At 41.0% G+C, this 24,138-nt stretch overlaps 1 protein-coding gene across 3 annotated transcripts; it reads left to right on the top strand.

The window, feature by feature from the left end:
• The first annotated feature begins 652 nt into the window (after window positions 1-652).
• ahctf1 (AT hook containing transcription factor 1) lies at window positions 653-24,081 on the top strand. 3 transcript variants are annotated; one of them, XM_083914265.1, is made up of 40 exons: window positions 653-830; window positions 2,751-2,877; window positions 4,733-4,883; window positions 5,063-5,165; window positions 5,412-5,592; window positions 5,882-6,089; window positions 6,491-6,607; window positions 7,318-7,402; window positions 7,741-7,891; window positions 8,131-8,263; window positions 8,882-9,063; window positions 9,321-9,382; window positions 9,753-9,881; window positions 10,033-10,123; window positions 10,308-10,397; window positions 10,931-11,071; window positions 11,273-11,377; window positions 11,679-11,775; window positions 11,919-12,042; window positions 12,123-12,179; window positions 12,501-12,647; window positions 12,867-13,057; window positions 13,268-13,412; window positions 13,550-13,681; window positions 13,943-14,090; window positions 14,272-14,422; window positions 14,525-14,623; window positions 15,239-15,383; window positions 15,736-15,951; window positions 16,147-16,840; window positions 17,048-17,329; window positions 17,556-17,661; window positions 17,926-18,047; window positions 18,157-18,458; window positions 18,566-20,962; window positions 21,845-22,088; window positions 22,206-22,394; window positions 22,479-22,576; window positions 23,003-23,085; window positions 23,238-24,081. In XM_083914265.1, the coding sequence occupies exons 2-40, from the start codon at window positions 2,757-2,759 to the stop codon at window positions 23,434-23,436; spliced, it is 8,418 nt and encodes a 2,805-aa protein (XP_083770391.1). In that variant the 5' UTR covers window positions 653-830; window positions 2,751-2,756; the 3' UTR covers window positions 23,437-24,081. The 3 variants fall into 3 exon arrangements, with proteins under 3 accessions (XP_083770391.1, XP_083770390.1, XP_083770389.1); XM_083914264.1 differs by having other exon boundaries at window positions 21,815-22,088; XM_083914263.1 differs by having other exon boundaries at window positions 21,788-22,088.
• Window positions 24,082-24,138: the final 57 nt, after the last annotated feature.

Genomic DNA, 24,138 nt, shown 5'->3' with positions numbered 1-24,138 from the left:
TACTTGAATATAGAAGTATAAATGTACTTTATACTTATACTCCACTACATTTCAGGAGAAATATTTTAGTTTTTACTCCACTACATTATTTGGCAACTTTAGTTACTAGTTACTTTACAGATTCAGATTATTAATACGAAATATTACGAATATATAAAATAACATATATTGTTATAGATTCAGCTACAAAGCAATATATAAAATATTGAAATAAGCCCCACCTTTATCAACTGCGACATAAAAGTGATATTAACATGAATCTATTAATAATTATTATTTAATATTTGCAGGCTATTATAATAGCCTGCAACGGACCATTCTACATAATGAGTAATTTTACTTGTTGTACTTTAAGTACATGTTGATGCTAGTACTTTTACTTCAGTAACATTTTGATTACAGGACTTTTACTTGTAACAGAGTATTTCTACAGTGTGATAGTACTGCTTTGACTTAAATAGCAGCTCTGAGTACTTCTTCTACCACTTGATGTAGATCCTTTACAGGTCTTAGCCCAAATCTAATTGTGTGAGCAAAACTTCCACCCCAACCGGAGAGGGCAGCAGAACGCGACCGCAGCGCCTACTCTGCCATAATTCACCGCTGGCGAAGAAGAAATGCATGGAGCACTTTCCAACCGTGGAAATGGCGCTCTGCGTTGAAGAAGCCTGAAGTCAGAGGAGCATCTCGTGCTTGTCAATCAGTTGAAGCGCCCAGAGTTGTATTTTGAAAAGGAGCGGATTATGAAACAGGAGAAAGGGAGTCGGGACATTCGTCAAGGAAAACAAAACATTCGTGGCTCTGATAAAGCCGTCAACATCCCCGGACAGGTACGTTGGTTAGCAGCTAGCGGCACATTGCATCACGTTTTCTCCAGAAGGAGAGCTAACAGGGCTAGCTCACTAAACTTGCCTATGCTTGCTAAATCCCCCGAAAAGATTTACAGCAAGTGTCCGACGAAGACCTGTTGAAACAGTTGCCAGTAGTTACAAGAGGACGCTGAGAGAGACTAGCTTTCCACTAACGTCACAGTGTTTGCCCGGCTCCGGCTAAAGCTAAAGCAACACAACCGGCTCGTTTCTGGTCCCTAACAGCTAAACTCACAGATCCAAGTAAAGTCAAGACTCTCTAATGAGGTTGTAGTGAGATGTTGGCTTTGGTTAAACAGTAACGTTGCTCCTGGTTGTCGTCCCTAATACGCTCACGGCAGAACTAACGTACATAACCGTACTGCGTTGCTAACACCAACTCGTTAGCGATCGCCAGCAATCAGCCCTGACTAGACTAGCTTCAGAGTTGTAGCTAGTTGTTTTGTTGAGGCATATTTCCATTAATGCTAACGTAACAGAAGACTCAACTTGAAATAGTGGCTCTAACCCAGGTCAGCGAGCTTATGGTGAACTCTGATAAACTGTAATCCTGCTTGACCTTGCGAGCTAACTGTGTCGCCTGCTAATGCACTGATACACGCGTGTAAGGCAGTCATTATTCAGCACTACATATCATTGGTATTATTGTAATAATTCGTCACTGTCCCCCTTGTGTTTAACAGAGCGGTGGGTTACAATATACTAAGGAAGGGGATGTTGGTTTGTTTACATTATGTCAAGCCATCTTGACGTTAACAACTCTGCAGATGCTAACGACCGAGCTAACATTAGCCAGTTAACACGTTTAAACATCTAACGTTATAACTTCTAAATATTGCCAGATATGTTTGTTGATTACATTACAAAGTTGCTTCGAGTCGTGTCAAGTGTGCGAGAGTTACACATGTAATGGGTTGTTGTCACGCAGACATTGAAACACGTGAGTGCTAGATATTGCAATTGCTGTAGTCAGTTTTGTTGTTTTCCTCATGTTATTTGTCGCTGTGATATCTTTGCGTCTTGTCAATAGTCTGTAATAGAGTTGCAACGCTTTTAAGTTCCTAAAGTGTGCTTGTTAAGTTGTTTTTTTTACAATATGTCTACGTGTTTAATACTACGTTTAGCCATGTAATGTTAGCTGTGAAGTGACAGGCTTGTTGCGCGGGAGTTCACTTGAATCTGTATTTTTTATTTTGGTCATAGAGGGCAGTATTGCAGTCTTGTACACTGTGAAAGTGACGGGCAAATTTCTATTCAGGTCAAGTTGGCCCTGAAAGCACCACTGTGTACTCTATACTGCTAGAGATAATATAATCTTGTTGGAGCACTAGTCAATAACAAGGCTGGGGGCAGCATACATGAAGAGTAAATCGAAATCAACACAAATAAACACCATAATACAAATACCAGTGTTACATCTACACATAAGTACAGCACATATCCACCATTGTCAATCTGCAAACAGATGTATAGTACTGTGTGTTGATTCGAAAGCAAGCCCAGTTGCAGCACCAGTTGTCAGCAAGTGTGCTGACAGCACATTTCCTGATAACTGGGGGTACAACTGTGGTTTGAAAGACAGACCCCTTTTGTGCTCTAAAACCCCGTCGAGCAGATAAAGCCTGAAGTGGATTTATGAAGCTGGACAGGCTCAGAAAGAGTGTTTCACAGGTTGTCAATGTATTTTGGCTTATGGATGAACTTCTCAATTGCAGGGTGATATTTGACAATATAAAATTACATTTTGACCACGCCATTTTAGCAACAACTTTGCATTATTTTTGGGGAACTATAATAGGTGAATGTTTAATTTACTAGCTGCTGTTTCTAACATACTGTTTGTACTATGTTGTTTTTTTGTTGTTGTTGTTGTGTATACAGTGAACAATGTATGACCTGGCTGCTCAAGTCACCAGCAGCCTGCTGCCTTTCCCAGGAGTAACTATAGATGCTCTAGGGGAGGATGAGATCACCCTAGACTCTGTGCTGCATGGGAAGTTCACTGTTGGTAAGCCTATTTTAGTGATTAATAAATCAATGTAAATATATTTTCTTCCCTCAATCCTTAGCTGCAATGACAAATGTAAAGTTTAAAACACATATCCTCTTACTACCTTGAGGAGAAAAATAAACATGCATCATGTAAAACATGATGTATCTTTTATTCATTATTATTCTTTAAAGCAGTAGAAAACATTGAGGCGTCTTGTTTTTTTCATTCAGGTTCATCTGGTTCTTTGTCAGTTCAGTTAATTAGCACATTTGTTTGTGATGTTGACAGGTTAGTCAAATTATTCACCTCACACTCAAAGAAGTTAATTTGTTTTGCCATTTTCTCTAAAACGGATGTCTGTGCACATGTTCAGCATTGTCTGGTTCTGAATGTATAAGCAATATATACATATTACTAATGCAACAAATATTTTAATATATACATATATACACACTAATTTTATATGTTTATAAAATGGTTGTCACTGATGGCAACCAAAGGCCAAGAATTGTTTGCTAACTTCTTGAATCAGCTGTTGCTCTCCAGCCCTGCCCTATGCTGGTATAAACATGTTCTTTCAACTAAATATAAAGCACTTTTTATACATGCACCATGTAGTGATTATCCTGACGACCAGCTGGGCGTGGAAGGAGACATGTTTCTGGAGTGCTTCAATAAGTAAATGTCCAGGCAGTAGAAACTGTTGGTTTTGGTCACATTTAATCAACAACAAATCAACAGCAAACATAATTTATTCTTAGCAACAGACCTTGTAGTAATGTGATGGATGGATGGCTTAGCTTTTTGATTTGGCTGTAAGGGTTGGTGTTTGGTGTGCAAGCAGTAAGATCTTGTGAGCACAATTATTTGCTGTGTTGCACCTGTGCCCATATAGAAATGTACCTGCCACACTAACCTACACAGCCACCCGTGGCCAGACGGTGAAATAAACGTATGTGCATAGAGACATAATAAATGGTTGCTACACACTGCAAAACTGAAATGTTTTTCAATACCCCGTGTTGCTGGATGTGAGACTCCAAATGTCCAATTCAGACAAAATTGGCATCATACAGAGTTTACCCTCCCCTCCGCTCTCTAGTACTAAAATCCTCAGTGGGCCCATGTGTGAATACAGCCGCTCATTCGCCAATGTATTCACTGAGAGAGATTGGTGCATGTTGATGACGTTTCTTTGACGCTGCAGCCAACACAGGGAAAAAAACTAACCTCTGACGGTGAAGAACAAGGGTGATTAATACAAAAACTGTGACGAGAAACGCAGAGATTTTGGAACTTCTATTGGTAATGACCGACACCAAAATCATAAGACAAATTCAATGAACAGCAAGAGACTTTGTTGTTTGTCTCCCTCCTGCACTCTCTACCCTTGCACCACCCCTTGCCTAAATCAAAGTATTTCCAGTAGATGAGAAAGTTTCTGGGACCTGTTGTGAGCTGCATGTGTGAAAAGAGCAACATTCACATGACATTGTCTGGGGTCCGTTTGTGAAAACGACTTTATATGACCAGAAGTGCAATATCTGGTACTGAAGAATTCCAAGGCACAGAACAACTTTTAGACAGTCATCTTGTTCAGTGAAATGCTCACAATCATAGAGCACCATATCACCCGTGTTAAACACAATCAGAATATATTCACATTCATTAATCAATATTAAACAAGTGACACTGTAGTTTAAAGTGAGTTACTTAATCTGGTTGCTTCAAAACCTTAAAAAAAAAGAATTTGGATTTTCGCTTGAGAACAGTTTGTAGAATGTCTGCACGTCAATACTTACCAATGAAACTTAGCTTGGTGATAATGTAGGATCATAACCCTTGACCATTTCCTTGTCTATGTGTGAAGGCCGCAGTGGGCTGGCCTGGCTGGCCTGTGGCCCCCATCTGGAGGTTGTCAATGCAGTGACAGGAGAACGGCTGTCTGCGTACTGTTTCAGTGGTGGAGGCGAGCACCCACCCAGTGTCCTTGCTGCCAGGGATTTCAGTTGGCTCAAACGGTCAGAGGTTTCTTACACTATCTAAGTTAATGAGCTATTAACTTTCATACAAACTTGCAATAAGTGATCAGAGTCATGATGTTCTACATTTCATGCAAGAAAGATGTTTACTACTACTATCAATAACAGTTATGATGAAATATAACATGTTAACTCCTGTTTACTGTTTATTTTACTAGGTCTGGACTACTGGTTGGGTTGGAGGAAGCAGAGGGCAGCGTGCTGTGTCTCTATGACTTGGGACTGTCGAGGGTGGTCAAAGCTGTGGTTATACCAGGCAGGGTTAGTACTCTTATCTCGTAGAGATTGTCTTATGTATCTGAAGGCTAAAGTCATGGAGTGGCATATCACTGGTTTAGGGGTTTAATCACTAGCAACATTTCAAACATGGATTAAGACATTAAAGTAGAATAAACAAAATGATTGAGCAGTCCACGGATACAAATCAACTACCAATCTTATCATATTTATCAAAACCGAAACATCTTCTTTTTTTATGTTCTTCTTCCCTCCCTTTCCCTTGTCTAGATAACAGCTATTGAACCGGTAGTGAGTTATGGTGGAGCAAGCACTTCGACCCAGCATCTTCATCAGAGTCTGCGCTGGTTCTTTGGCATTGCCGCTGTAGTAACGGATCTTGGTCATGTTCTGCTTGTGGACCTCTGTCTCGACGACCTTTCCTGCAGCCAAAGTGAACTGGAGGCTTCAGGTGAGGAGCTTGTGTGACAAATCATTTGTTTTTTTTGTTTGTGTGTGTGCATGCATGTTTGTCTTCTGTCCCATATAAATTACTTTGCCCTTCCCCCTTCTTCTGCACACATTATTACAAGCCATGGACAAAAATGTGGTTTTATATATATATATATCTTACTGACACCCAAAGGCAGCTTTAGTGAGGTAGTAAGAGTGCTTATCTGGCTTTCTTTTTTTCCTCTCGCACACATTTGTTTCTCAATCTAAAACCATATGTCTTTTTTATATTTACTGTCTGTTCCCAGACCTGCAGGTAGTGACCAAATCTCCTGCAGAGATCCCCAGGCTGAGAGAAGTGGGCACCAGACAGGGCAGACACCTTTGCCTCCAGCTGATTGGGCCCAGTGGAGTTGGAGTCACAGCTCTGCAGTACATCTCCAGGACCAACCAGCTGGCTGTGGGATTTTCAGATGGATACTTACAACTATGGAACATGAAGACTCTGAAGAAGGAGTGAGTGTTATTTCCTCCATATTTTTCAAAGAAGTGGGGACATGTACAGCCACACTTGTAAGTTACACTGGGACACTCTAAAGTACTTTTCTTTTGAGATTACATACACTTTCCGTATCCTAACATGCAATATCAAATAGATTAATTTGAATTAATACTAGATGGACTTATTGTGAAGAGCCACATATAGTAATTACAAGAGTATGTGCTTTTTTTGAATTCAAAAACAGCTATATTGTGAATTTAAGAATACCATTGAATTCTTTTTTTTTTTTTTTTTTAAATCTGCACATGTATATGAATTTTTCATATATATATATATTCACTGCATAACGATGACCTGGACGAATGAGAACATTCACAGGCTATATGAATTTTTGTTTCATGTTTTTCACTTGTAGATACCACTCCCAGTTAGAGGGTGGCAGGGTGCCCGTGCATGCCTTCACCTTTCAGGAGCCAGAAAATGATCCCAGGAACTGTTGCTACCTCTGGGCTGTCCAGTCTTCTCAGGACCTGTAAGTCTTAACATATAGGTCATGGTGTCACGTCCGGGCTAACCTCTGTTCCACCAGCCTCTGTATCTCAAAGCACTCTCATTAATTTCAATTTGATCTGAACAAAATTAGTGTGTTCCTGGTGTTTACTATCCATAATCTCAGACAAATCGGCATACATTACAGCAGTTGCTATAAGAAATTGAAACCTTTATGGGAGCACTGAAAAAATAGGGGGGGGGGGGGGAGGGGGACTACAAGCACGACAGGTACTTGTCATTGTTTGTCTATAAAAACTCACCAAAGCTCTCGTCTATTTTTAATCTCTGCTGTGTTCAAAGATGCAGTGTTCATTCCTCTCTTGTTCTGCTGTTATTACAGACATGTCTGTGTTAGCCATGGCCCCTCCATTCACTTGTGTACTCCTAGCCATGGCCTTTAGCCAATGAACGTCCTATGACCTATGCTAAAAATCATCTTCATATAATTAAGCTATGAAGTGATCCACATGGTATACATACTGACCCAGGGCTGTAATTTTAGTTATTAGTGTTAATACAAATATCAATGGGATCTTTGAATGAGGTTTTCTTAATTCTGGATCAGGACTCTATAAGCATAATATTCTGCAAGTTGACACAACTTGTATTTCAAAGTACTCTATGCAGGGAGTGTGTGTGCTTTGTTTTTGCCAAGTTCTTATTTTTGCTGTGCCTCTCTCTCCCACACAGTGAGGGAGATGTGGTCAGCCTCCGCCTGCTACAGCTGGCCTTCAGTGAAAGGAAGTGTTTAGCTTCTGGGAAGATCCTCTATGAGGTCTGTAATGCATAAACAATGCACCAATATTTCTCTCTATACACTTCAATTAGTCCCCAAAGCAATTTCAGTCAAAAGCAGGCTTGGACTGGACAGTTGCGTATATCAACTGATGAAGCCTCTTGGATGAGAGGTGAAACGTCTTACTAAACAAATAACCAAGTCCAGTTGCTTTTGACTGAAATTGCTTTGGGGATAACAATGACCTGGATAAATGAGAACATTAACAGGCTTACTTCAATTAGTGAAACCATCACTTCGATACCAGTCCCACTAATTGTACGACATGTTTACCTCCTTGGTTTACTCTCCTCCCTCTTTAACTTTCTGTCACTTAGGGTCTGGAGTACTGTGAGGAACGTTACAGTCAGGAGTTAAGTGTCACAGCTTTCCCTCTCAGGGCCCAGGCCACCAACACACGTCTGCTCAGTTGCCAGACCATCGAGAAGTTCCGACCCCATCCGGACAGGGATGACAGCATGAATGAAGGTAGGCCTTCTACTTGTCGAAGTAATTAATTCAGGGTTCAAGCATTTAATTACATGTGTTCTGTAATGTGTTGTCTTTTGTACGATGGAGAAAAGTCCTATTTTTTTTTTGTTGCATACTGTATCTACTTCCTCTCAGGTGTCTTACATGACCTTATTTTATTAATCACTTCAACAATCAACCACACCTTTCGCCTTTCTTCTCTCTCTTTCCCTCCTCTCTCACATCCCCATTTTCAGTTGCATCTCCAGATACTAGCGTGTCTATCTTCAGCTGGCAAGTCAAGGCCTATGGTCAGGGAACCCCATCTACCTACATCGGGGTTTTTGACATCAACCGTTGGTACCATGCACAGATGCCAGACTCTTTGAGGTACTGACTGATATTAGTCATCAAATCATTTGATATTAGTCATCAAATCATTTTTAGACTATATTTTCAAAAGCTGAGGAAAGACTTGATTCATTTCAGTAATACTGCATGTGCATTATAGAATTGTGTGTACTTGAACAAATAGAAAGGAATGCAGTGTGTTTGATTACAATTGTACAGCCTGGCTCTTCCACAAGTGCCATTTTCTGTTTTAAAAATAGTTATTAATATAATAAACTAATAAAAAAAAATAAAACATGGTCTTTCTCCACCATGACATATCAACAGACTGACAATGTACCTCAAACTAAAAAAGGGATCAAAGATGGTAGATCTTTTGATTACTGATGAAACCATTTCTAAAGAGAAAGGAGTACTGTCTCTAATTAAAGTATATTTAGATTAAACACATCTAAGGACACAGCAATGTCACAAAACAAGAATAATATGAGACTCAAGGTTAAGGATGTTTGCCTGATGTTTATTGGTGGTTTTATAAAACAGCATTGGTGCAGGTAAATAAGGGCTCATTGTCACCCATCATGAGGGGGATTATTGTAATGGTTGCTTCATTTACTGTAACATTGTTGTTCATTCTCACTTTTGTGTTGTTGTCAGAACGGGAGAGTCTCTGCAAAATTGTCCTTACCTGGCAGTTTGGTCTCTGGACCCACTGGTGAAGATGTTGTCTCAACACATCCTCCTGGATGTGGTGGTGCACGACCGCAGCCTGAGCAGGGGCCTGCCCTTCACCTGTCCCCCACCAGAACAGTACTTTAACCCAACCACATATAACTTTGGTAGGTGCAGACACTATATGTAGTCAAGTTTATTTCTCTAGCACATTTAAAACAACACAGGCTGACCACATTCAGAGGGGAGATGATAAAAATGTAATAATCGAATTATCTTCCAGGTCTGTTTTTTTACAGGTTTTATCCCTGTTTATCCATTGCCTGTTTGTATTGCTTAATAATTTGTTTGTGGAGACATGCCCAAGTTTGTAGTTAGAACATAATTTAACTAAAAAGGTTGATTTTTTCCTTTCATGTTACAGACTCTACCTGCTTGCTCAACTCTGGAATTGTGCACTTAACCTGCTCTGGGTATCAGAAAGAGGCAAGTTTCTTATTTGTTTATACATTTTATATATATATATGTATACATACACCCAAGCTTTACATACCAACATATATTCAAGGGCCGACTTCAAACTGTTTGTATTTTAAAGGGCGCACTCACACTGTCCTTCCGCACCGGGCCAAAACCAAGTACCCTAAATCCCGGGGCGCGGTAGGGAAGGACAGTGTGAGTGCGCCCTTAGTTTACATAGCCTTTTCCTTGTGTGTTGTGTTTAACTTCACATATAATCATTCGTTAGTCGCTATGGCTACACAATATTTATCATTCACATAGGATTTAATAAATGTGAAGATGATGTGAATGGAAAGTATGCTTTTTTACACCCCACCATTTTCATTAACACCAGACCCTGAGCTTTTTGAAGAAAGCTGCTCCTTGTTCCAGTGATATCATCTCTAACAGCTACTCTCGCTGCCTTATGTCCGGCCTACTCTCATCTCGCCTAGGTGACACCCAGGCTTCCAGCCTCTCTCAGGTACACACGCATTCTAAGCTGAAATCCTGGTTTCCAGAACCATTTGTTCACACAAAGCCTCCATTCTTGATGCTTTTGTACTCCCTCTTTTAGTTTATATTACAAAACAATATACAGAATAAAATAGTAATTTGTACATATTGGCCTTTAGGAGGAGCAGCTGGATGCCATCTTGTCCACAGCGGTGGAGACTAGCTCCCTGGGACTGATCACTGGCTGTATCAAGCAGTGGACTGCAGAAGGTGAGGAGTTGCGATTATATAACTGTCAAATTGTTTCTTAAACTTCAACCTATTGCAACCATGCCGACAAGTATGTGGGGACGTTTGCTCAGTGTTTCTCTCTTTGGCTCAGTGTTTCTCTCTTTGGCTCTCTACATCAATACAGTCAACTCTAATGCTTTCGGTTCTGTCCCTCCTTAAACAGAACAACCAGGCTCTGCACTGAACCTGCGCTACATCCTGGATTGGGCCTGGAACAAAGTGGTCCAGACCAAGGAGGAACTGGATGGCATCTGTATGTTTTGATATGATTTTATTTATTTATTTTTTTAAATGAAAAGACATTCAGAATTATATAGAATGTTGTTAAGATAGGAAAACAAATGTTGGGTCTTGTAAATCCATTGTGCGGTCTTTGCAATACTAATGATATGATAAATGTTTCTTTTTAACGTTGAGCAATTCAAATTTGTGAAGTGATCTTATTAAGCCCATATAATTGTTCTCATTTGTCAAAAACATGACATCTGACAACCCTATATTTGGCACTTTGTAACCACTCAGGCTATCCAGATATTAATTTGAATAGATGAGATCATATATGTTTGCATAACCTGTTTGTGAGGTAAATTAACCCCTTCAGGTTGATGACAACTCTACTCTAGAACATTTTTACATTATTATATAACCTTACCAAGAATAACAAGTGCTTGCCTTGTCAATTTGTGGCTATCGTAAATTATTTATTCATTCGTTCCTATTTGTGTGCTGTTTGCAATTTAGTTTATACATTTATATATCTGTCTTTTCTCTGTATTTGTTGCCTAGGTGCACCGCTGTTTGACAGCTCATCCAACTTCACAGACCCTCAGACCATGCAGTTGCTACAGCACAGCCAGAGACTGCTCGGTAACCTCAGCACCATCTTCCACTGTCTGCTCAGTGAAGCGCAGGAGCTCACACAAAAAGGTGCAATATCCACACAGTGAAAAGAGGTTAATCTAGAACACAAACACTGTTTTTCATTTCCATTTGTGCTAAACTGTAATGAAACACTCCAACAGAATATTGCATTGTCCTTTGATTAGCCACGTGTAGCAACTGAGAAACTATTGTTTTTGAGTCATTTGTAGTTATTGATAGGTTTTGCTTATATTTTGTGTTGTGTAGGCCTGGTGGGTCTGATGAACAAGAACATGGTGTCCAGTCTGATTTCCAAGTACGCCCAAGTGGTTCTCTGGTTCTGTCGTACCGGCCTACTGCCTGAAGGATCAGGTAAGGTGTCAGCAGTAACGAGTCAGTGAGTAAACAAGTTGGAAACAGGCTAAATCTGTCACTGACCCCAGTGACCTGAAAAAATGTTTAAAATGTGTAACATATGTTGGGGGAAAATTCTTTACATGCTTTCTACAAGACGTATTGCCTGTTTAAAGTCTGGCTGCTGTTAACAAATATTCCGTCAGTTTCTTGAGTTCCTATTATTATTATTATTATTATTATTATTATTTTGTATCATTTTATTATTTATTTTATTTAGTTGTTTTTATTTTTAATTTTTAACTGGCATCTCCACCAGACAACGATGCTCTCCAGATCTCCAGGCCTTTCTACACTCACTCAGTCATCAGCAACTATTATATTATACGCAGAGAGGAGCTCACCAGGCTTGCCAAGTGAGTAGGCTTTGCTTAAAAGCAATTGAAACTTGCATATATTTTGTATACATATTTTTCATAAATAATATCTGTTACTTTTTGATGATGATGGTGATGATGGTCTAAGTTGATCTTATGCCGACACTCCCGTGGTCTCCCAGGGGCAAGTGGTGTGCAGATTGCCTGATGATTGACGGGTTGGTAGGCCAGTGTGGTGAACGCTTGACCAACCTGTGGAAGAGGGATGAGAGTGGGACAGGAAAATACCCACCCCCTACACTGCATGTAAGAATATACATATATATTTTTAATATTTATTACGATCATCTTTATTTTTTAATTTATTTTACACCTTTTATCCACAGGCCTTGTTGGACATTTATCTCCTGGACCACATTGATGAAGCTGCCAAACATGCAATTGTATCCTTTTAATAAATAATGCCAGGCCATGTTCATGTCTTTTGCAGTTTATTTGCTTGTTTAAAATATTTCTGTTGGCTCTGGGTGTACAGTTCAAGGATACAGCAGATAAAAGGGAATCTGCATTCCCTCCTTTAACATTACACAAAATAAGAGATGTAACGACAATTTTTTAAAAATAGATTCTTTAAATACTGATGAATGTTGTGTAGTTAATTTTACAATTTAGTATACTTGTCGTATATGTTTTTCTAAAATTCAATTCCAATAATAGACTAAATTCAGCCTCCTGCGTGTATAAGCCTTGACTTTTTGCCCCAGGTAATTTACTTGCTGCTGGATGTTATGTATGCCTTCCCCAATAAGGAGGGAGCCTCAGTGGAGTCTTTCCCCCCAGCTTTTGCCATCCCTATTGGACTGGTAAAACTCGTACAAGGCCTCTGGCTGCTGGACCATCATGACCACCAGGTACGCACCAACTGGCCCATTTGATTTTTTTAAGATGTAAGTTATAGATACAGAGAAGTTGCCTAAGACAAAACCGCTTTGTTGTATTTGAAGGAAAATGGAACATCACTATTCACATTTAACACATTTTGTGTATACATTAATGATTCCTTTTAAATATTAGTACCTCTTCTGACTCCTTTTTTATGGTAAAATACTTTTTTTCTTTGGCCTGATCAGAGTTCATTTGAGTTGCTCCTGCATCCAGCTGCCTCTCAGTGTCAGTTTGAGTGGCAGCACGAGCGTGTCCTGCAAGCACTGATGTGCCAGGGCCAGCACTTGGTGGCACTACGATACTTCCACGTTACAAAGCCCCCAGTTTCCTCCACCTCCCAGGCCAAACTCTACCTGTCTGTACTTCTGCACAACAGGTAAGAACAAAGGGAAAGGACTCTTATTAGGACTTTAATGTGTATGTACACCCAGTAAAAGCAGTTTGTAAGTTTTCTGAAAAGTGGACAATAATAATATCTTTTTCTTTTAAGAAACAAGCATGATTGTATTCCAATGACAGCTCTTGATTAGTTTACTTTCACATGTCTTCTCACCTTTATTCACCCGCCGGTGTGTCCTTCTTCCAGGTGTCTCATCGAGGCCTGGTCCTTACTTCGACAGCACTCTAATCGTCTCAACATGGGGGAGCTGATGGGCTTCCTGTATGAGAGCTGCCAGGAGCTGGGCCTCATCAAGGAGCTGCTCAAACTGCCCCTGAGCCTCACTGAGCAGGTAGAGAGAGAGAGGAGTCAATTTATTAGCTTTAAGACCCCTTAACCCTTCATTATTCTGCTTTTAAATGAATCTTTCCATGTGTTTTGGTATTAAGTTGACGCTTAAAACTTGTGGTTCTTGGGTTTGTGTTTCAGGAATGTTTGGAGAAGTTTCTGCAGGGTACAGGGGGTCTCCAGAACAGAGAACTGCTGATGGTTCATTACCTTCAACAGGCCAACTACATTCCTGCTCTGCAGCTCAACCACAGCCTCAAAATGAACCTGGTGGTATGTTTGACACTCGCATACATAGTATTATGCTAATTGTCACAGCATATACAGTATGTGTCGTTTATACTGTAAATAACTGATATATTTTTTTAAGTGTTCAGTATCAACTGTGTTAAATAATTGTTATCAGTTAGTACTAAATAATTGTTGTCATGACATATGTCCATATATGAAAATTAGGTCACTGATTTGTATAGAAAGAAGATACTTGAATCCTATAAGATTTATAACCATGTTCTCTTGCTTCTTTGTTCCTAGAATGAGCGAGATCCAAAGCTTAAAGAACGATCCAACACCAGGAACTCTATATTGGATCAGTATGGCAAAGTTTTACCCAGAGTCCAAAGGAAACTGGCAATGGAGAGAGCAAAGCCCTACCAGCATCACTACGCCGTCCACCGAGAGGGTAAACAGATACTCAACTTGAATTCATGTCGATAGTATATTACCCCAATGGTAACATGTTTGTTGTTTCCACACAGTGTCAGTACCCGCTATCTTAGTTTCTATTTAATCTAAACAACAACTTAAATATTATTTTTCAAATATAAATGATATAAATACCATATTTACACGCTGTGCTCCAGTTTCTCGGCCACAGCCACTGTCAACCATCACCAAGCGCTCCGTCAGTGAGAAGGTGATGTCGAGGGCCGGCTTCATCAATAATGTCCTGACCAAGATTGAGGAGGTGTGGTTAGGCAAAGAAACTACACCACAGTCCTCCCCAGCCAAAAGGTGAGCATAAAATGGCAAAATTGCATCTCAGGAATAATTACTTTTAGTATTTTGGAATTATTTGATAATTTTTTAACTTTTTGTCAATTTTGTTTCTTCCAGCCCCTTGGCAGCTAATGTTCAGAGCCCCAAGCCCTCCTTTGCTCTTTCTGAACCCTTCCTGGGAACTCCTATAACCATGACCTCCAAACGAAAGTCAAGGTACACTCATAAAAGCTCCATGTTATACTGAGTGAAGCATACCGTATACATACGTGTTTGAACATAAAAAGAAAGAATACCAGCTGTTTGATTTTTTTATTTTTTTTTAAGTCACAAATATTAATTAATTAAAATATATTCTAAAATAATTAAATTTACTTGAGCATCAGAGCAAGGCTTCTCTTAAAGGACATCAGTCAAATTTCCAAATTTACTGATACTATATTATTATATTTTGAGATGCCTCAAAGCAACAAAGTCTTTGTTCAACCATATTAAGAAACTGGAACATTTTTCTCCTATATATTATACTGACGGCTTAAGAAATAGTTGACTTGGAAAGCTGTGCAAGGAAATCTTCTCATAGCATTTTTAAAATCATTAAATAGTTACAATGATTGACACACACACACACACACACACACACACACACACACAGGTACATACTTCATATGTGTTTTCAGTTACTGGTTGTATACTATAAACTCAACAAATACTTGGATGTTCATATTTATATTCCAAAAAACTACATGTAAGCACAACAGAGGTCTGTTAAGATCGCATCTTATAGTCATGGATGCTTTGCTTTCCTTCCTCCTCTTCAATGTGAACCAGGCTGAAGGACTTGGTGGTTCACCCCTCCTGTCAGACCCCTCGCCCTCTTCTCAGCCCTCCCAGACCTCCCAGCTCCTGGGTTTCTCCAAAGAGCATTAGCAAGGCTCCTGAACTCAGTCTGCTGCAAACGCCGCAGGTTGTCAAGGTGAGAAGGAATTTGACACATAATCCTTTATCCCGTTATGATAAACAAAGTCTTAATGGACATTTATAAATGTTTATATATAGTTTCTTCACTCAAAGATGCTCTATTAAAATACTGAAAAAAGTGATCTGGGATTGCCTCCGCATGACTCAAAGAAAAACAGAGAAACTCAGATTACAAAGACACAGAGAGAGGGTGACTTCATTCTCTGCTCGGGACGATGTTACTCCACTTTATCTTTAAATAGCAAATATTAGTTTGCTGCTTTATTAATACTCTGAATGTTGAGTTTTTAATAATTAACTTTTTTTATATTAAGTTACTTACACTTTTCATGTTTTTGTTCTCCCAGCGAGCTCGGGCCTTGGCTGCTTCTGGTCCAGTGTTCTCAGCCTTCACTCCCCAGTCCATCTTGCGCAGCAGCCTGAGGCCCACACCCGTTGCCACCCCGTCTGCTTCCCCAGGGCGTTCAGTCACCCCCCCACTCCGCAGCAAAGAGAGCCGGATCACCTTCATCGAAGAGGCAGAATCTCCTGAACCGGAAAAGGGCATCCGATGGACTAATGGGGTAAGACCAAACACCAGATAGGAGTAGTGTGTTGACTGTGAGAAGCTGCCACAAACGAAACAAACGTATCTAACTCGTTTGTGCACAGAGGTCTATATCAACACAGTTCTTGTCTTTGTTTAGATTTTAGGTTTGATTTTGTCTTTAGGATAAAATGTGTCTTGGAATCATCTTTGGAATGGTTTTCCTCTCTAGATGGCAGCAGACAGTGAGATTAGCTTGCTGACCAGAGGCTCCACACTATCCAAAGGTACACATAAGACCTGGTCTTTGCAGCCTGCTGAAGAGGAAGAGGAAGAGGAAGAGGAAACAGACGAGGAAGGGGAACAACCTCATGTGAAGTTCTTGCCTCAAGAAGGTGATATTCCCTCCCCACAGTTGAGATGCTTTGAGAGCGAGTCATCCTCCATCCATGAAATCGCTGCAGACACCAGACCATCAGATGCAACACAAGCACGACTTTGCCTCAGCTTTGACACCAGCCAGATATCTGTCCGTTCAACAGACACCACTCTGGAGTATTATGATGCACCTCTACCTGGTCTCTCAGAGGACCAGGGAGGACAGGAAGTGCATACAGCTGCAGAGAAAGAAGATGATGTAGTGATGGTAAACATCATGGGCCTAACTGAAAATCCAGAACCAGAGGAAAACCCCTCACTAACCACTGAGCAAACTCCTCTCCTGACATCAGAGGATACACAGAGGGAAGGAAAGGAGGTGATGGAAAGTGAAACATTTGAGGACGTGATACAGATTGGTCTTGAAGAGGCTAAAGACAATGAAGAAGTTCTGTCTGAAGAGGAGGTGGACCATGATGTTGAGTCAAGAAGTGAACATGAAGAAGCTGCAACTCTATCTCAAGAGGAGATGACTAGTCACACTCAAGGTAATTAATTGCAGAATTGTCTCTAATAGTTTCTCTATGACTTTTTTTATTAATAGTGTGCCACTTCACACCAATATGGCAACTCACTAAAATACAAACACATGCTATGCTCTGATATTCAGTTTTCAGAAGTAAAAGATGTTGAAAATAATCGGGTTTTTCCACACTTCTCTAAGCCATTGTTTGACACATTTTGTATGCTACTAGTTTGTTACCAGATAAACGAGAGTACAGACTCTGGCGCTGCGGTCAAATCTCTGGATCTACCTGGGAGACAGGACGCCTTGACAGAGGCCACTGAATCCACAGAGTTCACTGAGTATCTGAAGCCATCTACAGTCACTGAATCCACAACTGAACCAGAAGAGGATCTCGATCTACCTGGGAGACAGGACCCCTTGACAGAGGCCACTGAATCCACAGAGTTCACTGAGTATCTGAAACCATCTACATCCACTGAACCAGAAGAGGATCTGGAGCAATCAACAGGTCCACTCTTAAAATATGTGTTTATACTGTAAAGAGTAACAAGATCTTGCCACCGCATATTTGACAAAACTGTAGTGGTTTGTACATACACTATACTATTGGGAAATGCTATAACACACGGCTTTTCTGAAACTCTTATCAGTATAGGCTGAAACATTATATTACCCAATCATACCAATGTTATAACGATTTCATACTAAGATGTTAATTTTTTATTTTCTGACAGATCTGACAGAGTTTGTGCAGAGACATCTGTTTGGCGGTGATCTGTCTTCTCCGCTCACCCGCTCAGGAATCCACAATGCATCACAGACCCAGATATCCTTCAACAGGTCTGTACCCTTTTCTCAGAAGTGTATAAAGAAACAACAATTAAAACCAATGGAGTTGTTTTTTCAGTAACTCAGGAACACTTTTGTAGGGACTCACTTAGCTGAAAATATAATTTAGGTCATAGTCCATATTTAAACAAACCCGCTCAGTCACTTTGTTGATTAGTTTACAAATCACTATAAATATGAGATACCATCCATTTTAGGTGTTTATTGTTTTTGTTTTTCATAGTTTGAAAGGTGTTTTTTTTCCCTTTTTCCAAGTGAGTCTCTAGGTGAGGTTAAAGAGGAGGCACAGGCAGTGGCTGAAGCTCCTACAGTGTTCACCAGCCAAAAATCGACTGCCTCTGTGACATCCTCCGAGCCAACTGGCACAGACTCCCATTGTGAGGAAGATTATACACACATGCACATTAACACTGGTGTTGTAACTGTTACAGTGCTGTTTTACTAATTTTCTCACACACCTGAACCCCTCTGTTTTCTTTCACCTAGCTGTTGTGAGTGTAAATGACAGTGAAGAGCTTTCTAGCCCTGTGTCTGAAGAAGAAGATGAGGAGGAGGAGGAAGAGGAGGAGTCTGATCAAGCTGAGGGAGAAGAGGAGGAGGAGGAGGAAGAGGAGGAGGACTCTGGTAGTGAGGTGGAGATAATTGAGGAGGTCCAGGGTAATGGGAGACTGCCTCCCCTCCAACCCAGTTCAGTCTTTGTACAAGAGAGACACACACACTTCCTGCCGGGTCTGTCAGAGCAGGAGGCTGCGGAGTTCTCTCTGATCACACCCGGTGCAGAGATGAAGGTAAAAAAATGTGAAGCTGAAACGATGCCAGATATGTTCATTTTCTGTAGACTAAATGATTGATCAATCAATCACAAAATAACTTCTGTGTATTTGCTCCATTACAGATAGTAGAGCAGGCCTTGGAAGGCGAGGTGGTGATGGTGAGACTTGGAGCAGATGAAGGAGTGATGGGTGCAGATGAGGATGAAGAGGAAGGATCATCATACATGGAGCTCAAACCCTCAACCACTCTCCTTGTACCCCTGGAACTTGTAGAGGAGCAGGGCGGCCTGATCAATAGTACTCAGCTGGGTCTCCCTGAGATTCAACAAACCATTGTGTCAGATGACCTGAGGTCTGAAACTCAGAACAGCTTCTCTCTGATGCTGGATATGGATGAGGACGGGGATAAAGAGGCAGACACGCTATCAATGGAGAATGATCTGCCGTCCTCCGACCCTCCCACCCTGTCTCCAGCAGTGGAGGCTATTGACATACTTGTGGCCAAACCTGAGGTTATTCTTTTGGGCACAGATGATCAGGATCATCCTCTGTCTGAAGAAGTCACAGAAGAGGACCAAAAGGAAGAGATGGACACCTTGGATGGAATTGAGTTAGATGGACAGACAGAGTCAGAACTTGTAGAAGTTGCTGATCTACAAACTGAAAACACTGGGGCAAACTACGAGGAAGAAGATGCTAAAGAACAGAACAATGCAGAGTTTTTAATGTTGGTTAAAGACCATGAACCTGAAGTTCTTTCGGTTTCTGGACAAAGTCCAGTGGAAGAATCCCCAGTAGTAATGTTGACTGAAAATCATGAACCTGAAGGTCTTTCAGCCTCTGGACCAGCTCCAGTAGGAGAACTCCCAGCAGTAATTTTAGTTGAAGATCCTGAACCTGAAGGTCCTTTGGTCTCTGGACCAAGGCCAGTGGAAGAATCCCCAGTAGTAATGTTGACTGAAAATCCTGAACCTGAAGGTCTTTCAGCATCTGGACCAACTCCAGTGGAAGAACTCCCAGCAGTAATTTTAGATGAAAATCCTGAACCTCAAGGTCCGTTGGTCTCTGGACCGGCTCCAGTGGGAGAACTCCCAGCATCAACTTTGGCTGAAGATCCTGACTGTCTTTCGATCTCCGGACCAAGTGCAGTTGAAGAATCCCCAGTAGTAATGTTGCCAGTAAATCATGAACCTGAAGGTCTTTCGGTCTCTAGACCAAGTGCAGTTGAAGAATCTCAAGTAGTAATGTTGACTGTAAATCATGAACCTGAAGGTCTTTCAGCCTCTGGACCAGCTTCAGTGGGGGAACTCCCAGCAGTAATTTTAGTTGAAGATCCTGAACCTGAAGGTCTTTCGGTCACTGGACCAGCTTCAGTGGGAGAACTCCCAGCAGTAATTTTAGTTGAAGATCCTGAACCTGAAGGTCTTTCGGTCACTGGACCAGCTTCAGTGGGAGAACTCCCAGCAGTTGTGGACAAAGACTCTACGGCAGAGAGAGATGCTGCTGAGGAGGAGGACAAAGCAACACCTGCTGAGGACCAGGAACAGCCTGAAGAGAATGGACCTGTTAATATGGACACAGAGATAACCCCAAGTGCAGAGACAGTGACTGTGGAGACGCAGCAGGACCACAAAGCCTTAACAGAGACAGAAGAGGATAACAGGAAAGAAATTGTGACAGAGAAAGAAACAAAACGGACAACCAGGGGAAGATCGGGAAAATATAAAGATGTTGAAGAAGAGAAACCTGTGAGCTCAAATAGCCAGCAAGATGAACAGCTTGTGCCAGAGAACCCCACTTCTCAGAGGAAAAAGAAGGCTCCTTCCACCCCAACACGGATAACCACAAGAAGGACAGTTACCTTTATCTCTCCCCTCCCAGAGGAAACCGTGGAGGAGGCCGAAACAAGCCCTTTGCCTCCTGCCTCGCCTAGTCGTACGCCTAGAAAAAGTAAACAGAACAAAGAAACTAAAGTCCAAGCTAGCACACCTCGAAGAAGTACTCGCAAAGCTCAACCAGAGCCTCCTCAAGACGAGGTTGAAGAGGGGGATGCCATGGACAATGACATCGCAGTTGCATTAACGTCCAAGGCCTCTTCTCCAGCCAGACGGCGGGTTTCTCAGAGGGCCATCTCAACAAGGACCAGCCAAAGGACCCAAAGCGAAGAAGAGGAGGAACAAGAGGATGATGTCACAGATACAAAAGTTTCTCAACGACCAAGCTCCAAGACTCCCACGCCGGCCAAACGCAGGGCCGCTCAGGGAAACACTCCGAGGAGGTCCAGAAGGATATTGAGCAGCAGTGAGGTGGTGTCAACACCATTAGAGATCTTGAAAGAAGAGCAGGGACAGTCAGACGTCATTGCATCCCCTGTCAAACGCAACTCAAGGAAAAGGACAGAACCATCAGAGACGCAGCCCGCCCTGCTGGAGAAGGAAACGGAAGAGCGCAAAAAACCTTCCAGCCCCGGCAGGACGACTCGACAGTCCAACCAGATTACCCTAAATATTTATCCACAGGTAAGTCCTTTATCTCTTTTTTTTTTTTTGCAAGTTGTTGATATTAATAAAAAAAAATGCAATTGCAGAGAAGATCATGTTTTCTGTCAGTAACATACCCAAATTTTAAATCTTCATGTTATTCACCATCATCTGATATTAACAGATATTAAGCTATTTTTCTTTGATGCTAAACCATCAACTGACTTTTCTCTTTATTAAATTTGAGGCATAACTTTCCATAAAATGATTAGTTTCTCCTCATGATATTATTTTCAGTTTCACCCTTTTTGTCCATTTTACATTATTGCATTTTACATGTTGATAAACCAGATCCATCCATTGTTGATCTAGGCATGGGACAATATGAACATGTCTTCAAAACATGCTTAACACACTTAGAAATGGCACTAAAACATACTGGTATCTATTTTCATATAATTTGTAAAGAAACAAATATTATTGCATCACAGACAAGACTGGATAGGACGACAGTTTCTGCAGGTGGAACCCTCATCTCTCTGTCATTCTGTAGTTTAGAGTCCATAGTATTTCACAGAATTAGCTTTTTTTTGTGGGGGATACAATGAGCAAGCCGAGCCTTCAGCCTTGATGACAGACTTAGGCTTAGGATCTTGGAATGACAATGAAAGATATGGGCTCCCCCTTGTGGCAATTCAAAATAAATCCAAACAGTATTGTACGTATGAGCTAGACAGCTTTTTCAAGTCATTGTGGATACTGACAATTATCCCAATGGAATGAAAATTCACTACGATCAACTTATTATGAGTGTTTTTTATCGCAATCTGTGATAAAATCGTATATTGTCCCATCCCTATGTAGATCGTTCATGACATTTTACACTCCCAGGTGAAACTGGTTCCTGTGTCACTTCCTCAGAGTGCAAGGAAGATGAAAGAGGAGACGATTACTACAAATAGAGAAGAAAGTGGAGTCCCCGTCAAGCCTGAACTTAACAGCAATGCTTGTCGCACCAACTCGCTTCGACTAACTAGGAGCAAACTCTGGGATCACCCTGAGGAAGACCTTCCCTTACTGGACTCACCGTTGGAGGTAGACTCTGAAACCCCTGTTGCAGACGCCCTCATCAAGAGACTTCAGGATGAGGAAGAGAAGCAAGAAGGTATGCATGAGGCTGCACTGTTTGTATAATTTTCTTCTGCATCTCAGTTCCTGTAAGATATCCGTCATAGAATAAAGACTCTTAAATATATGGGCATAACATTGTTAACTCTTACAGGAGGAGTAGTCGTCACAAAGATGGTGAAAACCAGCAAGAGTAGTACATCGAAAGTGCGTAAGTCGTCAGTGGAGCAGGTTCACTCGCTACTTCCTGTGAAAGACAGCCTGGTTCCTCAACCCGAAGAGGAAGAGTTTAGTCCAGGCGAGCATTCGTTCATCTACTCTCCCTCACGACGAAGAACAAGAGGTGAACTGTTTATCTATTTACCTGTATGTATGTCTATCCGTTCATCCTTGATGGTTTTAACCCTGTGTTGTGCCCCTTTGTCAGCTAAGAGAGCAGAGTCTCCTGGCCCGAGTGAAGAGTCTGCAGTGCCTGTCACTCGCAGCAGGAGAAAAGCTGTCAAAGAGGCCTCTGTTGTTCCTCATGTAAGTTCTTCTGCTTAAGAGGTGCACACTTTTTAGTTTGAAGGAGCTTACCGGCCGGTTCCTCAAACATGCAATCCCATGAGGTCACTATTAGCCCGGCACAAAGCAGAACCTTTTTGATTCCTCCCCAAAAATGATTTGTATTAAAGCAATTTCTTACCTTTCTGGCATTTTTCCACTTTTCTTTTGTAATCTTAAAATGCTTTTAATATACGTATGGCACACTAAAATGAAAAAGATATCGTTCAAGTGCCATAGGTGGTCATATTCACAAGACATATTAACAATGAAGTGCACACTTTAGTCATTAGACGTATGGAACGACTGTTTTTTATTAATATAATGAAGTATATGGGAAAATAGTAGTCACATGTTCCCTAAGACTAAATATAGTAAGAGTAGTCATGTTTTTCTTCTTTTTTTCAGGATGAAATTGCTTCAGAAGAAGATCTTGTGGAGGAAGCAGCAGGTTTTTCTAAGACCAGAAAAGCAGGCAAACGAACAACCAAGTAAGATCCTGTTGTACTCCTTTCCCCCTAAGACTGAGGATTTGACATAGAACTGCTTAGCTTTAAGCATTTTAGTCACTCTAGTTTCTTTTGTTTGTTTGGGCTAAATAAAATCACTCCCTGCTCAGGTTTTTGTTTTTCTCAACCTTCAGATCCAAAGCTGTTTTGGAGCCGCCTCCCATAGCAGAGGTGGATCTGATCTCGCCTCTGCCCAGCCCAGCTGATCCGCTCCCGCGAATACACAAGAGGATTAAGGAGGGGGAAGCCCCGACCTCAAGCATGAACCTTCGACGCAAACGCATAATGGACACCGTCTTTACAAAACCCGTCACCCGGAGGAAGAAACTTTGAGGAGGTTGGTGGTGGTTTTAACCAGTGAACCTCAGACAGCCACCAGAAGATTTGGACCAACTCGGTCAGGAGCTGTCAAATAAAAGTGTATGCCGAAAAACTCATGATGGTTATATTTCCTAAAACGCCTCAGTGCTGCGGTTGTCTTTGTATATTAACTTACCTGTAGAACAATAAAATAAAAGCAATGTCAGCATGAAAATATATTTTTGGGACAGACACACTGGTGGATAGCAGTGTGAGAGAGGCATATATTTTTAGAGTTCACACATCCCACTCATACTAACTTGATTTCAGCTGTTGCCATTTTGTGTTGGACATTTTGCGAGTCTCTTCATAATCTGCTTAATTCTCCAAGCACAGAATGGCACAAGGGAAAGCAATGTGGGCTTTTTAGAAGCTCCGATTAATAAAACCAGAGCGACTGAGCTGAACCTGCCTACGATAAAGAGGTTTTATTCGCTTTGTCTTCTAGTTTTATTTTTTTGCTGTTTACTTTTAAGCTTTTGAGGCCTGCTGTTTTTTCTGTTTAGGAGGAAAAGCTCACAACCCAGTGAGGACTGATTTCTACTGATAAATGTGTATATATATATAGTCTTTTGCTATGATCCAAATAAAGTTAATAAATAAAGAATTACGTTCATTTTTGAAGTTTTAAGTGTCCGGAATGTGTTTGATCATCGAATCCTATGCCATAGTCTT

The sequence above is a fragment of the Echiichthys vipera genome (genome assembly GCF_963691815.1).
Source record: "Echiichthys vipera genome assembly, chromosome: 1".
NCBI lineage: Eukaryota > Metazoa > Chordata > Actinopteri > Perciformes > Trachinidae > Echiichthys > Echiichthys vipera.
The sequence above is the reverse complement of the archived record's forward strand: the minus strand, read 5'-3'. Positions and strand labels throughout refer to the sequence as shown.